General features: G+C 42.9%; 1 protein-coding gene across 2 annotated transcripts; it reads left to right on the forward strand.

Moving 5' to 3' along the window:
- Positions 1–1,206: 1,206 nt before the first annotated feature.
- LOC115105609 (transcription initiation factor TFIID subunit 9-like) lies at positions 1,207–13,813 on the forward strand. Of its 2 annotated transcripts, XR_010460554.1 has the most exons (8): positions 1,226–1,306; positions 2,104–2,185; positions 3,047–3,183; positions 3,284–3,418; positions 3,516–3,597; positions 3,801–3,911; positions 8,790–9,289; positions 13,448–13,535. XR_010460554.1 is itself a non-coding variant. In XM_029627835.2 (7 exons), the coding sequence occupies exons 1-7, from the start codon at positions 1,244–1,246 to the stop codon at positions 13,600–13,602; spliced, it is 765 nt and encodes a 254-aa protein (XP_029483695.1). In that variant the 5' UTR covers positions 1,207–1,243; the 3' UTR covers positions 13,603–13,813. The 2 variants fall into 2 exon arrangements, 1 of the variants encoding a protein (XP_029483695.1); XM_029627835.2 differs by lacking the exon at positions 8,790–9,289 and having other exon boundaries at positions 1,207–1,306; positions 13,448–13,813.
- The last annotated feature ends 385 nt before the right edge of the window (positions 13,814–14,198 follow it).

Genomic DNA, 14,198 nt, shown 5'->3' on the forward strand with positions numbered 1-14,198 from the left:
CCCAACCAAATCATGAGAAAACAAAAATATAATTACTTGACACATTGGAAAGAATTAACAAGAACAGAGCAAACTAGAATGCTATTTGACCAAAACAGAGAGTACACAGTGGCAGAATACCTGACCACTGTGACTGACCCAAACTTAAGGAAAGTGACTACGTACAGACTCAGTGAGCATAACCTTGCTATTGAGAAAAGCCACCGTGGGCAGATCTGGCTCTCAAAAGAGTCAGGCAATGTGCACACTGCCCACAAAATGAGGTGGAAACTGAGATGCATTTCCTAACCTAATGCCAAATGTACGACCATATTAGAGACACATATTTCCCTCAGATTACACAGAGCCACAAAGAATTTGAAAACAATCCCGATTTTGATAAACAACCATATCTACTGGGTGAAATTCCACAGTGTGCCATCACAGCAGCAAGATTTGTGACCTGTTGCCACAAGAAAAGGGCAACCTGTGTAGATCAAACAGTATTGTAAATACAACCCATATTTATGTTTATTTATGTTCCCCTTTGTACTTTAATCATTTGCACATCGTTACAACACGGTATATATACATAGTATGGCATTTGTAATGTCTGTATCCTTTTGGAGTGTAATGTTTACTGTTCATTTTTATTGTTCATTTCAATATTGTATATTATCTACTTCACTTGCTTTGGCAACGTTAACATATGTTTCCCATGCCAATAAAGCCCCTTGAATTGAATTGAGTAGTAGAGGAAGATGGGTCCAAAGAGAATCCCTGTGAGTAGGCCATGGCCAATAGAAAGTGATAGGAATTACGTGTGGTTCAATAAGTATATATCTTTTTTTTTACATTCATGGCCATGGTTGTCAACTGGACCTCAGGAAGGGAATGTTTATCACAGAGGATAGATATTGTGGTGGCAGCTGCAGAGAAGTACTTGGGTGTATGAGATTTTACTGCAGAAGAGTTACAAGGTGTTTTGAACATCCTCTCAGGCTGCTGGACTGGTGTAGCATCAGATAGAGCCAAATTAGTGGAATAATGGTGAGGTTTTAATGGCTGTAGGGTAAATTGGTAGAGATTTTTTTTATCCGCAAAGTGTAATAAAATCATACTGTAGAATAGTAGGTTGATACAATAGGTGGCGTCTTGCACCTACAACATCTGTTTCCGGACCGGCATAGTACAGAAGAATATTATTCTTCTTCTTATTATTATTATTATCCCATCTTCAACCTAGATTTTAGTGCGGAAGTGGATGCGCGGGAAAGGAACAAACGTGAAAATGGCTACTCCGAAAACTGTTCCTAAAGATGCACAGGTAGGAGTAAACCACCTAGTTACAATTTGTGAAATGTCATAGTCTCAATCATTCACAGTAATGATGAGTGTTTAGTTAAATATCTATTGTGGCGTTGTCTTAAGTTTTTAAGTAGATTTTGCAGGATTTTCAGCACATTATCTCGCTAGCTAACGTTAGCTAGGTGGCTAACATTAGGTAAGTTAACTAACGAACTAACGTTAGCTAAGTTACAGTAGCTTGCGAGCTAGGTAGCTAGACGGTTATCTTTTAGGTAGATAACGTTAGAACTAGAACATAAGGCTTTCTTTTTCAAAGTACATTTATGTAGGGTGCTGTTCAGAAATATAACCCCATGTCATTCTATTTGGATGTATTTACATAATGCATCTACTTGCCTATTGTATTGGGAACAGTAACTTAACTAGCTATAGTAGCTAGTTAACGTTAGCCTGTTAGTTATCAGTACAAACTAACGTCAGCAGCTAGCATAATTTTTATTGTTGTATCTAGCTATTAGCTGGTTTATTTATCTTTATTTCAACAAGGAAGTCATATTGAAACTAAAGTTTCTTTCACAATTGAGCCCTGCACAATACACAAACAAGCACATAAAACAGGTAGGTATAGATAAATATACACAATGTAACACATTAAGAACAAAAAGTCAATTAAAACCAACACATACTTTATTATTAAAATCCTGTCAGCTGTCTGAATTGCCCACGGGACTTCAAAGCTAATGTCTGCATTGACGAGTTGATGACACCGTATACTGCTTTTCTAGCTTCTTATCCTCTAATTCTTCCTTTGCAAAGGTTATGATTCAAATCCTCAAAGACATGGGGATAACAGAGTATGAGCCCAGAGTGATTAATCAAATGCTGGAATTTACCTACAGTAAGTATACATTCAACTCTCCCTGGTTTGTTATGCTCTGTGTGCAATATTACATATTAGCAGCTACAAGACAAACATTAATGTACCAAAACAATAGTGCTGAGGGATTAGTGCTTTTTGTGGTCGTTTCGGTGGATTTCAGAGTAAAAAAAATTACACACTAAATGTATTATGTGGGTTGAATGCTGTAATGACACAGAATAAAACAATTAATAAAAGCAATGACTATGATGGTTGTGATTGATTGCCCATTACTACTTATCAGTTATTAACTATCATTTATTCACATGAGTTTACTTTAAATAAACAACTGAAATATTTTTAAAAATGTGTTTTAGGCCTATTTGATGACTTTATTATTTCATATCTCTATAGAGCTGCTGTCTGAAGAAATCACTTTTAGTAGTTTTTGAAAGTAAATAAGGCATATTTTTATGACTGCTGAATACCAACTATTATTCTTATATAATGTTTTTTCAGGTAGAGAAGATGCCTCACGAAGCAAGTGCTCTATCCATCTCGATCGCTCGTTTTTCTATCTCTTCTCTCCGTTTCAGACCAGACAAGTAGGCGTGCAATGGATTATGGTCATTGTAGTTCATTACCACGATTTCTGGGCTAAGCTATTTATAATATTGGCCTGTTGGAAATTACAACTCTGTAATACATCGCACAGATCGGACTTGACCTGATTCATCTCTAGAAAAACTGCACGTTGCGCTCAGAATTTTTTTTAAAGAACGAAATGGACTTTAAATAATTGAACAGACGTCGGTCAATACATTTTTAAAACCCCAAAATAACCAAAATGTTGGTTGATCACTGAGCACTACAAGAAAATAAAGTAATCTGATTTTACAGGATATGTGACAACCATTATCGAGGATGCCAAAATCTATGCAACACATGCTAAGAAGAACAATGTGGATGCTGACGATATAAGACTGGCGATTCAGAGTCGCATGGACCAGTCCTTCACCTCCCCACCACCACGAGATGTAAGATTGAGTAGCAGTGTCAAGGCCGACATCATTATTTGCCTATTCAGGTGTTCATATATGATCAAGACTAACTCCTGACTATGTTGCCTTTGTGTAGTTCCTGCTGGAGGTAGCTAGGCAGAAGAACCAGACCCCGCTGCCTTTGATTAAGCCATACACTGGGCCCCGCCTGCCCCCAGACCGTTACTGTCTAACAGCTCCTAACTACAGGCTCAAATCCATACAGAAAAAGGTAACCTCATGATCTGCTCTGCACTTGCAATTCATCTTTATTGTATTCCATTCTGTTCTATTTTGTGAATCTTTCTGATTGTTCCTCTCCTGTGCAGATGTCCTCATCCGCGGGGAGAATTACAGTGCCTCGTCTCAGTGTAGCAGCTGTATCCAGCAGGTCCAGCACACCTACCTTTGGTGAGGGACCCTTTAGTGCATTAACTTTTCAGTTATATCTCTTCATTGTATTACATATTTTTCGAACACATTGTCCCAAGCACGTACATTTGACATTGGGATTTGGGTTGGCCTTTTGGTGTGCAGCCCTGTTGCTACCATATCTGATGTATTTTCTGTTTCATTACAAAAACATTGACTCCTTTCTTCTTGCATGTTTCCAGGCACTCCCTCAGTTCAGTCAGTCACTACCAAAGTGGGGACGCCAATGTCTCTGTCGGGGCAGCGCTTCACCGTTCAGATCCCATCCTCACAGACTGTAGCCTCCAAGTCCTGTAAGAGACTATCCTTCATTTCACACTGCTAAATTGTTTCAGACGGCTGGTGAACGAGTCTACTGTAGTCCTATTAAGTTTATACTATGTACACTGGACAAAAATATCAATGCAACAATTTATGATTTTACTGAGTTAGTTAATATAAGGAAGTCGGTTAATTGAAATACAATCATTAGGCCCAAATCTGTGGTTTTCACAATACTGAGAATACAGATAACTTAAGTAGGGGTGTGGATCAGAAAACCAGTCAGTATCTGGTGTGACCACCATTTGCCTCATGCAGCGTGACACATCTCCTTCGCATCGAGTTGATTATGCTGATTGTGGCCTGTGGAATTTTGGCCCACTTCTCTTCAATGGCTATGCGAAGTTTGTGTATATTGGTGAGAACTGGAACATGCTGTCGATCCAGAGCATCCCAAACATGCTCAATTGATACATGTCTGGTGAGTGTACAGGCCATGGAAGAACTGGGACATTTTCAGCTTCCAGGAATTGTGTACAGGTCCTTGTACGGTCACATGTCTCATTATCATGCTGAAACATGAGGTGATGGCGTCGGATGAATGGCACGGCAATGGGCCTCAGGATCTCGTCACAGTATGTCTGTGCATTTAAATTGCCATTGATAAAATGCAACGGTGTTCGTTGTCCGTAGCTTATGCCTGGCCACACCATAACCCCACCGGCACCCTGTTCACAACGTTGACATCAGCAAACCGCTCGTTCACGTGGCATCATACACTCTGTCTGCCATCTGCCCGGTACATGTGAAACCGGGATTCATCCATGAAGAGTACACTTTTCCAGCATACCAGTGGCCATTGAAGGTGAGCATTTGCCCACTGAAGTCAGTTATGTCAAAGTGCAGTCAGGTCAAGACCCTAGTGAGGACACAGAGCACGCAAGTGAGCTTCCCTGAGACGGTTTCTGACAGTTTGTGCCGACATTTTTCAGTTTCATCAGCTGTCCGGGTGGCTGGTCTCAGACGATCCCGCAGGTGAAGAAGCCGGATGTGGAGGTCCTGGGCTGGCTTTGTTACGTGTGGTCTGCGGTTGTGACATAGGTTGGACGTACTGCCAAATTCTCAAATATTATGTTGGAGGTGGCTTATAGTAGAGAAATGAACATTAAATTCTCCGGCAACAGCTCTGGTGGATATTCCTGCAGTCAGCATGCCAATTGCACGCTCCCTCAACTTGAGACATCGGTGGCATTGTTGACACCACTGCACATTTTAGTGGCCATTTATTGTCCCCAGCACAAGGTGCACCTGTGTAATGATCATGCTGTTTAATCAGCTTCTTGATTATGCCACACCTGTCAGGTGGATTATCTTGGCAAAGGAGAAATGCTCACTAACAGGGATTTCAACAAATTTGTGCACCTATTAAATTTGTGCATCTATTATTTGAGCTCATTAAACATGGGACTAACACTTTTTAAATGTTACATTTTTGTTCAGCCTGAATTTAGAGATTGTGTCACTGGCCTACACACAATACACCATAATGTCCAAATGGAATTATGCGTTTAGAAATTTTTACAAATTGATTAAAAATGAAAAGCTGAAATGTCAGTAAGTATTCAACTCCATTGTTATGGCAAGCCTGAAGTTCAGGATTGCAAATTTGCTTAACAAGTCATAAGTTGCATGGACCGATTTTTGAATGACTACCTCATCGCTTTACCCCACACACTCTAAGGTCCTTCAGTCGAACAGTGAATTTCAAACACCGATTCAACCACAAAGACCAGGGAGATTTTCCAATGCTTTGCAAAGAGGGGCACCTATTGGTCGATTGGTTAACAATTTTAAAAAGCAGACATTTAATATCCCTTTTGACCGAAGTTATTAATTACACTTTGGATGGTGTATCAATACACCCAGTCACTACAAAGATACAGTTGTCCTTCCTAACTCTGTTGCCGAAGAGGAAGGAAACCGATCGGGGATTTCACTGTGAGGCCAATGGTGACTTTAAAAACAGTTGCAGGGTTTAATGGCTGTGATAGAAGAACTGATGATGGATCGACATTGTAGTTACTCCACAATACTAACCTAAATGACAGAGTGAAAATAAGGAAGCCTGTACAGAATAAAAATATTACACAACTTGCATCCTGTTTGCAATAAGGCACTAAAGTAAAACTGCAAAAAAATGTGGCAAGGATATGTACTTGGCAAAGACTAGGGAGTTTTTAAAATTTATTTTTAGGATAAAAATAAAGGAGAACCTGGTTGTCTGCTTTCCAACATACTGGGAGAGATTCAGTTTTCAGCAGGACAGTAACCTAAAACACAAGGCCAAATCTACACTGGAGTTGCTTACCAAGACTACATTGAATGTTCATGAGTGGCTCAGTTAGTTTTGATTGAAATTGGCTTGAAAATCTCTGGCAAGACTTAAATGGCTGACCAACAACCGACTTCATAGAGATGAATAAAAAATGATTTGCAAATATTGTACAATCCAGGTGTGCAAAGTTCAATAATTTATTTTTCACATGTGCCGAATATAACAAGTGTAGCCTTACCATGAAATGCTTACTTAGAAGTCCTATATTTACCAAATAAATTATAAAAAGTAACACAACAATAACGAGGCTATATACAGGGGTACTGGTACCGAGTCAGTGTGCTAGGGTACAGGTTAGTTGAGGTAATTTGTACATGTAGGTAGGGGTGACGTGACTATGCATAGATGGTAAACAGCGAGTAGCAGCAGTGTACAAAACAAACAGGGGGGTCAATATAGTAGCCATTTGAATTCATTGTTCAACAGTCTTATGGCTTGGGGGTAGAAGCTGTTGAGGAGCCTTTTGGTCTTAGATTTGGTGCTCTGTAACCGCTTGCTATGCGTTAGCAGAGAGAAGAGTCTATGACTGGATGGGCGTTCCTCTGACACCGCCTATTTACATAGGTCCTGGATTGCAGGAAGGTTAGCCCCAATGATGTACTGGGCTGTACGCACTACCCTTTGTAGATCCTTACGGTCAGATGCTGAGCAGTTGCCATACCAGGCGGTGATGCAACCGGTCAGGATGCTCTCGATGGTGCAGCTGTAGAACCTTTTGAGGAGATGGGGACCCATGAAAAAACAATTCAGTCTCCTGAGGAAGAATAGGTTTTGTTGTGCCCTCTTCACGACTGTCTTGGTGTGTTGGGACTATGTTAGATTGTTGTTGATGTCGACAACAGGGAACTTGAAACTCTCAAACCTCTCCACTACATCCCTGTTGATGTTAATGGGAGCCTGTTTGGCCCGCCTTTTCCTGTAGTCCACGATCAACTCCTTTGTCTTGCTCACATTGAGGGAGAGGTTGTTGTACGCTGACTTCCTCCCTAAAGGCCGCCTCATTGTTGTTGGTGATCAGGCCTACCACTGTCGTCAGCTAACTTAATGATGGTGTTAGAGTTGTTTGACCACGCAGTCGTGGGTAAACCGGGAGTACAGGAGGGGACAAAGTACACACCCCTGAGTGGCCCCAGTGTTGAGGATCAGCGTGGCAGACGTGTTGTTGCCTTCCCTTACCACCTGGGGGCGGCCCGTCAGGATGTCCAGGATCCAGATGCAGAGGGAGGTGTTTAGTCCCAGGGTCCTTAGCTTAGTGATGAGCTTCGTGGGCACTTTTGTGTTGAATGCTTAGCTGTAGTCACTGAACAACATTCTCACATAGGTGCTCCTTTTGTCCAGGTGGGAAAAGGCAGTTTGGAGTGTGATTGAGATTGCATCATCTGTGGATCTGTTGGGGTGGTATGCGAATTGGAGTGGGTCTAGGGTATCCGGGATGATGCTGTTGTGAGCCATGACCAGCCTTTCAAAGCACTTCATGGTTACCGACATGAGTGCCAGGTGGCAGTAATCATTTAGGCAGGTTTCCTTCGCTTCCTTGGGCACAGGGACTATTGTGGTCGTCTTGAAACATGTAGGTATTACAGACTTAGTCAGGGAGAGGTTGAAAATGTCAGTGAAGACACTTGCCAGTTGGTCTGCACCTGCTTTGAGTACACGTCCTGGTAATCCATCTGGCCCCGCGGCTTTGTGAATGTTGACCTGTTTAAAGGTCTTTCTCACATCTGCTTCTGAAAGTGTGATCACACAGTCATCCAGAACAGCTGGTGCTCTCGTGCATGCTTCATTCTTGCTTGCCTCGAGCATAAAAGGCATTTAGCTCGTCTGGTAGGCTCGTGTCAGGGTTTTCTTTTGTAGTCCGTAATAGTTTTCAAGCCCTGCCACATCCAATGAGCGTCAAAGCAGGTGTAGTAGGATTCAATCTTAATCCTGTAGTTCTAGAACGATTCAAAGTTGTAATCGCTACTAAATGTGATTCTAACATCTATTCACTCAGGGGTGTGAATACTTATGTAAATGAGATATTTCTGTGTTTCATTTTCATTAAATTGGTTAAAATTTCTAAACATGCGTTTTACTTTTTCATGATGGGGTATTGTGTGTAGATGGGTTACTAATCATCCATTTAATCCATTTTTAATTTGGGCTGTAACTAGGGTTGCACATTTTGGGGAATATTCAGTCATGGAAACTTTCCATGGGAATTCATATTAATACCATTTAAATGTAGATGTTTTTTCCCATTGGATATATTTACCATATATGGAAACAGAAACATTGACCTTTTACATTATCATAAGTAGACATAATTGCAAATGATTAAATCCTAACAATTTAGTTACAAATTTAACTTTAATTAAATGAGTTGACTCTTCACATGGGATGATTTCACTGAACAACAAAAGAAAAATAATATTGAATTATCCCCAATGATCCATCGCATCTCCCAAAAATGTTTTCAACATACATCTGTAAAATAATAGCCTAGAAACTAAAGCTTTGGTTGTCTTCCCCTCAGGCTTCCATGTCTTCTCCATGGATGACCTCAATGTCCACCTCTTGAACATCAGACTCTGAGGCCTCATCTTCACTGTCACTTTCCAACCTGGTTGAGGATGGCTCGTTGTCAGGCTCAAAAAGCCTCAAATTTGCCCGGATGGCCACCAATTTTTCAACCCTGTTCATTCCGTAACGTGCTTTGGTGTGTGTGTTCCCATACAAGGACCAGTTGCTCTCTGAGGCAGCTTAATGTTGGTGGGATTTGGAAAATGGAGGCAACAGGGAAAGAGCCTCAGATCCACAAAGTCTCTTCCATCAGGTGGCTGATGAGATGTTGCCACGACTGCCATATTGCATTTCCATCCCAAAGCCCTTGCTTGGAAGTGTACTTTGCAGACTGCCAAGAACCTTGCCCTCATCCAAGCCAAGGTGGCGAGACACGGTAGTGATGATACCACAGGCCTTGTTGATCTCTACACCAGACAGGATGCTCTTGCCAGCATACTTGGGGTCCAACATGTACGTTGTGGCATTTACATTTGTCATTTAGCAGACGCTCTTATCCAGAGCGACTTACAAATTGGTGCATTCACCTTATGACATCCAGTGGAACAGCCACTTTACAATAGTGCATCTAAATATTTTAAGGGGGGTGAGAAGGATTACTTTATCCTATCCTAGGTATTCCTTAAAGAGGTGGGGTTTCAGGTGTCTCCGGAAGGTGGTGATTGACTCCGCTGTCCTGGCGTTGTGAGGGAGTTTGTTCCACCATTGGGGGGCCAGAGCAGCGAACAGTTTTGACTGGGCTGAGCGGGAACTGTACTTCCTCAGTGGTAGGGAGGCGAGCAGGCCAGAGGTGGATGAACGCAGTGCCCTTGTTTGGGTGTAGGGCCTGATCAGAGCCTGGAGGTACTGAGGTGCCGTTCCCCTCACAGCTCCGTAGGCAAGCACCATGGTCTTGTAGCGGATGCGAGCTTCAACTGGAAGCCAGTGGAGAGAGCGGAGGAGCGGGGTGACGTGAGAGAACTTGGGAAGGTTGAACACCAGACGGGCTGCGGCGTTCTGGATGAGTTGTAGGGGTTTAATGGCACAGGAAGGGAGCCCAGCCAACAGCGAGTTGCAGTAATCCAGACGGGAGATGACAAGTGCCTGGATTAGGACCTGCGCCGCTTCCTGTGTGAGGCAGGGTCGTACTCTGCGGATGTTGTAGAGCATGAACCTACAGGAACGGGCCACCGCCTTGATGTTATTTGAGAACGACAGGGTGTTGTCCAGGATCACGCCAAGGTTCTTAGCGCTCTGGGAGGAGGACACAATGGAGTTGTCAACCGTGATGGCGAGATCATGGAACGGGCAGTCCTTCCCCGGGAGGAAGAGCAGCTCCGTCTTGCCGAGGTTCAGCTTGAGGTGGTGATCCGTCATCCACACTGATATGTCTGCCAGACATGCAGAGATGCGATTCGCCACCTGGTCATCAGAAGGGGGAAAGGAGAAGATTAATTGTGTGTCGTCTGCATAGCAATGATAGGAGAGACCATGTGAGGTTATGACAGAGCCAAGTGACTTGGTGTATAGCGAGAATAGGAGAGGGCCTAGAACAGAGCCCTGGGGACACCAGTGGTGAGAGCACGTGGTGAGGAGACAGATTCTCGCCACGCCACCTGGTAGGAGCGACCTGTCCAGGTAGGGACGCAATCCAAGCGTGGGCCGCGCCGGAGATGCCCAACTCGGAGAGGGTGGAGAGGAGGATCTGATGGTTCACAGTGGCAGTATCGAAGGCAGCCGATAGGTCTAGAAGGATGAGAGCAGAGGAGAGAGAGTTAGCTTTAGCAGTGCGGAGCGCTCCGTGATACAGAGAAGAGCAGTCTCAGTTGAATGACTAGTCTTGAAACCTGACTGATTTGGATCAAGAAGGTCATTCTGAGAGAGATAGCGGGAGAGCTGGCCAAGGACGGCACGTTCAAGAGTTTTGGAGAGAAAAGAAAGAAGGGATACTGGTCTGTAGTTGTTGACATCGGAGGGATCGAGTGTAGGTTTTTTCAGAAGGGGTGCAACTCTCGCTCTCTTGAAGACGGAAGGGACGTAGCCAGCGGTCAGGGATGAGTTGATGAGCGAGGTGAGGTAAGGGAGAAGGTCTCCGGAAATGGTCTGGAGAAGAGAGGAGGGGATAGGGTCAAGCGGGCAGGTTGTTGGGCGGCCGGCCGTCACAAGACGCGAGATTTCATCTGGAGAGAGAGGGGAGAAAGAGGTCAGAGCACAGGGTAGGGCATTGTGAGCAGAACCAGCGGTGTCGTTTGACTTAGCAAACGAGGATCGGATGTCGTCGACCTTCTTTTCAAAATGGTTGACGAAGTCATCTGCAGAGAGGGAGGGGGGGGGGGGGGGGGGATTCAGGAGGGAGGAGAAGGTGGCAAAGAGCTTCCTAGGGTTAGAGGCAGATGCTTGGAATTTAGAGTGGTAGAAAGTGGCTTTAGCAGCAGAGACAGAAGAGGAAAATGTAGAGAGGAGGGAGTGAAAGGATGCCAGGTCCGCAGGGAGGCGAGTTTTCCTCCATTTCCGCTCGGCTGCCCGGAGCCCTGTTCTGGCGTGTATGGGCTTCAGGCAGAAGTCTTCGCGCTTTTTGATGTATTTCAGAACTGCAGTTTCCTCTGCTTGGAGCAATAGTGAAGTGGGCAGGGCAGCATGGATTTCTTTTCTTACATCTGCAAGCAGAGTCTGAACATCAGACAGGATGGCATTGCCTCCCTCGATCCGTGCAATGGCTACTGCTATAGGTTTCGGGAGTTTCAGGCTGCTTACCACTCTCTCCCAAAATACATAATCCAGGAGGATCCTCTTGATGGGGCTGTCCATATCGGCAGACTGCGGTATGGACACTTCTTGGAGAGACTTCTTCCCCTCCAGGAGTCTGTCAAACGTGACAACACCAACCCCACGGGTGTTGCTGGGCAGCTACAGTGTGGTGCTTTTATTCTTCTTACTTTGCTTGGTGAGGTAGATTGCTGCTATAACTTGATAACCCTTCACATACCTAACCATTTCCTTGGCTCTCTTGTAGAGTGTATCCATTGTTTTCAGTGCCATGATGTTCTTGAGGAGCAGATTCAATGCATAAGCAGCACAGCCAATGGGTGTAATGTGAGGGTAGGACTCCTCCACTTTAGACCAAGCAGCCTTCATGTTTGCAGCATTGTCTGTCACCAGTGCAAATACCTTCTGTGGTCCAACGTCATTGATGACTGCCTTCAGCTCATCTGCAATGTAGAGATCAGTGTGTCTGTTGTCCTTTGTGTCTGTGCTCTTGTAGAATACTGGTTGGGGGGTGGAGATTATGTAGTTAATTATTCCTTGCCCACGAACATTCGACCACCCATCAGAGATGATTGCAATACAGTCTGCTTTCTCTATGATTTGTTGGACCTTCACTTGAACTCTGCATCCAGCAAATGAGTAGATAAAGCATGTCTGGTTGGAGAGGTGTATGTTGGGGGAAGAACATTCAGAAATCTCTTCCAATACACATTGCCTGTGAGCATCAGAGGTGAACCAGTTGCATACACAGCTTGAGCAAGACATTCATCAGCATTTCTCTGCCTACGTTCCTCCATTGAGTCAAAAACTTCTGATTCCAGGAGGACCATAAGCTGTTATCAATACGGTGTCTGATTTATAATTTTCACCTAGAGCAACTTTTGTCAGAGGTTGCTTGTCGTGGGCGCTGAGGGAACTTTATGCACTTGGCCAGATGATTCTGCATCTTTGTTGCATTATTTACATATGATTTGGCACAGTATTTGCAATTGTACAAGCTTTTCCTTCTACATTAGCTGCAGTGAAATGTCTCCACAAATCAGATAGTGCCCATGGCATTTTCCTGTAAAGATTAGAAAAAAATGAGTAAAAAAAAACAAATACAATTCCATGTACAAGTAAATAGTTAAGCAGTTAAACAACTCATTTTGTAAGATACATGTTTCATTTTAAAACATTTATGGAAACAAGTGAATTAACACTCCTCACTTAGCAGGCTCAAGCAAGCTAAAACCCACATGGTAGCAAAAACTAACTAGCAGAAATTGTTAACAAGTTAGAAATGATTTAAACACACTTTGCTGAAGGGTACTATTTACTAATTAACAAATAATGTATGTCATATAAAATAGATTCACCCCATCCAGTATTGTAATCAACTTACCAGAAAGCATTTAGTCCTTTGCTCAGACAGTGTAGTAGTGTGGGCTCGATAGCATCTCATTAGTGTGCAAGATCTTCAGAATCAGCTGTACATGTGATGGAAGAATGCACTGTGCATGCGAGGGTTGCAATTCCATTGAATTGGGGATAGTTTAACCAAAATATGCTACAAGACTTAGAATTGCCATGTGAATCCCACACAAAAAGGTTATAAGCTAACGTTTCTTTGATGAATTGAAGTAAAATTCCCCAAATTCCCGGGCTTAACTTCCCATGGAAAATTTCCGGAAAGTTTCCGACCCTTGGAATACTTCAATGGGTATGAATACTTTCTGAATGCACTGTACATCGTTAGAGTAATTCAGGTCTCTTGAAGCTTCAATTCAGTAGTTTGTGGGGATTGTCTTAGCATTTATTCAGTGAATAAAATGTAAATTCAAAATGTTAATAATAAATCATTATTTTTGTCTTGTTTTCCGACAGCCACACCATCCACCCCAACGGTTCAAAACGTCCTAATCAATCCCTCCCTGATCGGCTCTAAGAACATCCTCATCACCACCAACATGGTGTCACAGAACTTGGCCAGTGAATCGCTGAAAAGGAAGCAGGAAGATGATGACTATGATGCATTATGACCTCATGGATAAGTAGATAAAGCAGGTAGATAAAGCAGGGTGGAGTCGGCTAGATGAAAGCTGTGTGCTGTAAATATTGTAGAAGTTAGTTTTGAGGTTAACCAGCCAGTTTACAATTCTCCCATCACATTGTGTAAAATGATTAACTGTCATGCCTGTTTGCCACACATTTTTGTACATACAAATAAAGATATTTGTGACAAGAAGAGAATACATTTGTAATTTAGCAGACACTCTTCTAAAGAGCGACTAATAGGAGCAATTGGGGTTAAGTGCCTTGATGAAAAGGGTACATTGACAGATTTGTTTAACTTAGTCTGCTCAGGGATTTAAACCAGCAATCTTTCAGTTACTGACCCAACACTCTTAACTGCTAGTCTGTCTGCCACCTCCAATAGCAAGTCTAGTCCATTATAACTGTTCTAATGAGACTTAAAATGAAGAAAGCAAGAAGTGAGTGAATACAATAGGGGTTTTCCATTTGTTTGGGCATAGTTCAGATGTATTCCATTTAGTGGCCAATAGATGGAGACTTCAGTCTATTGGCTCCCTAATCTGATTATAATTTTATTGGCAATTTACACTTGAGTAACAAA

The sequence above is a fragment of the Oncorhynchus nerka genome, linkage group LG22, assembly GCF_034236695.1.
Source record: "Oncorhynchus nerka isolate Pitt River linkage group LG22, Oner_Uvic_2.0, whole genome shotgun sequence".
In the NCBI taxonomy this organism is placed as follows: Eukaryota; Metazoa; Chordata; class Actinopteri; order Salmoniformes; family Salmonidae; genus Oncorhynchus; species Oncorhynchus nerka.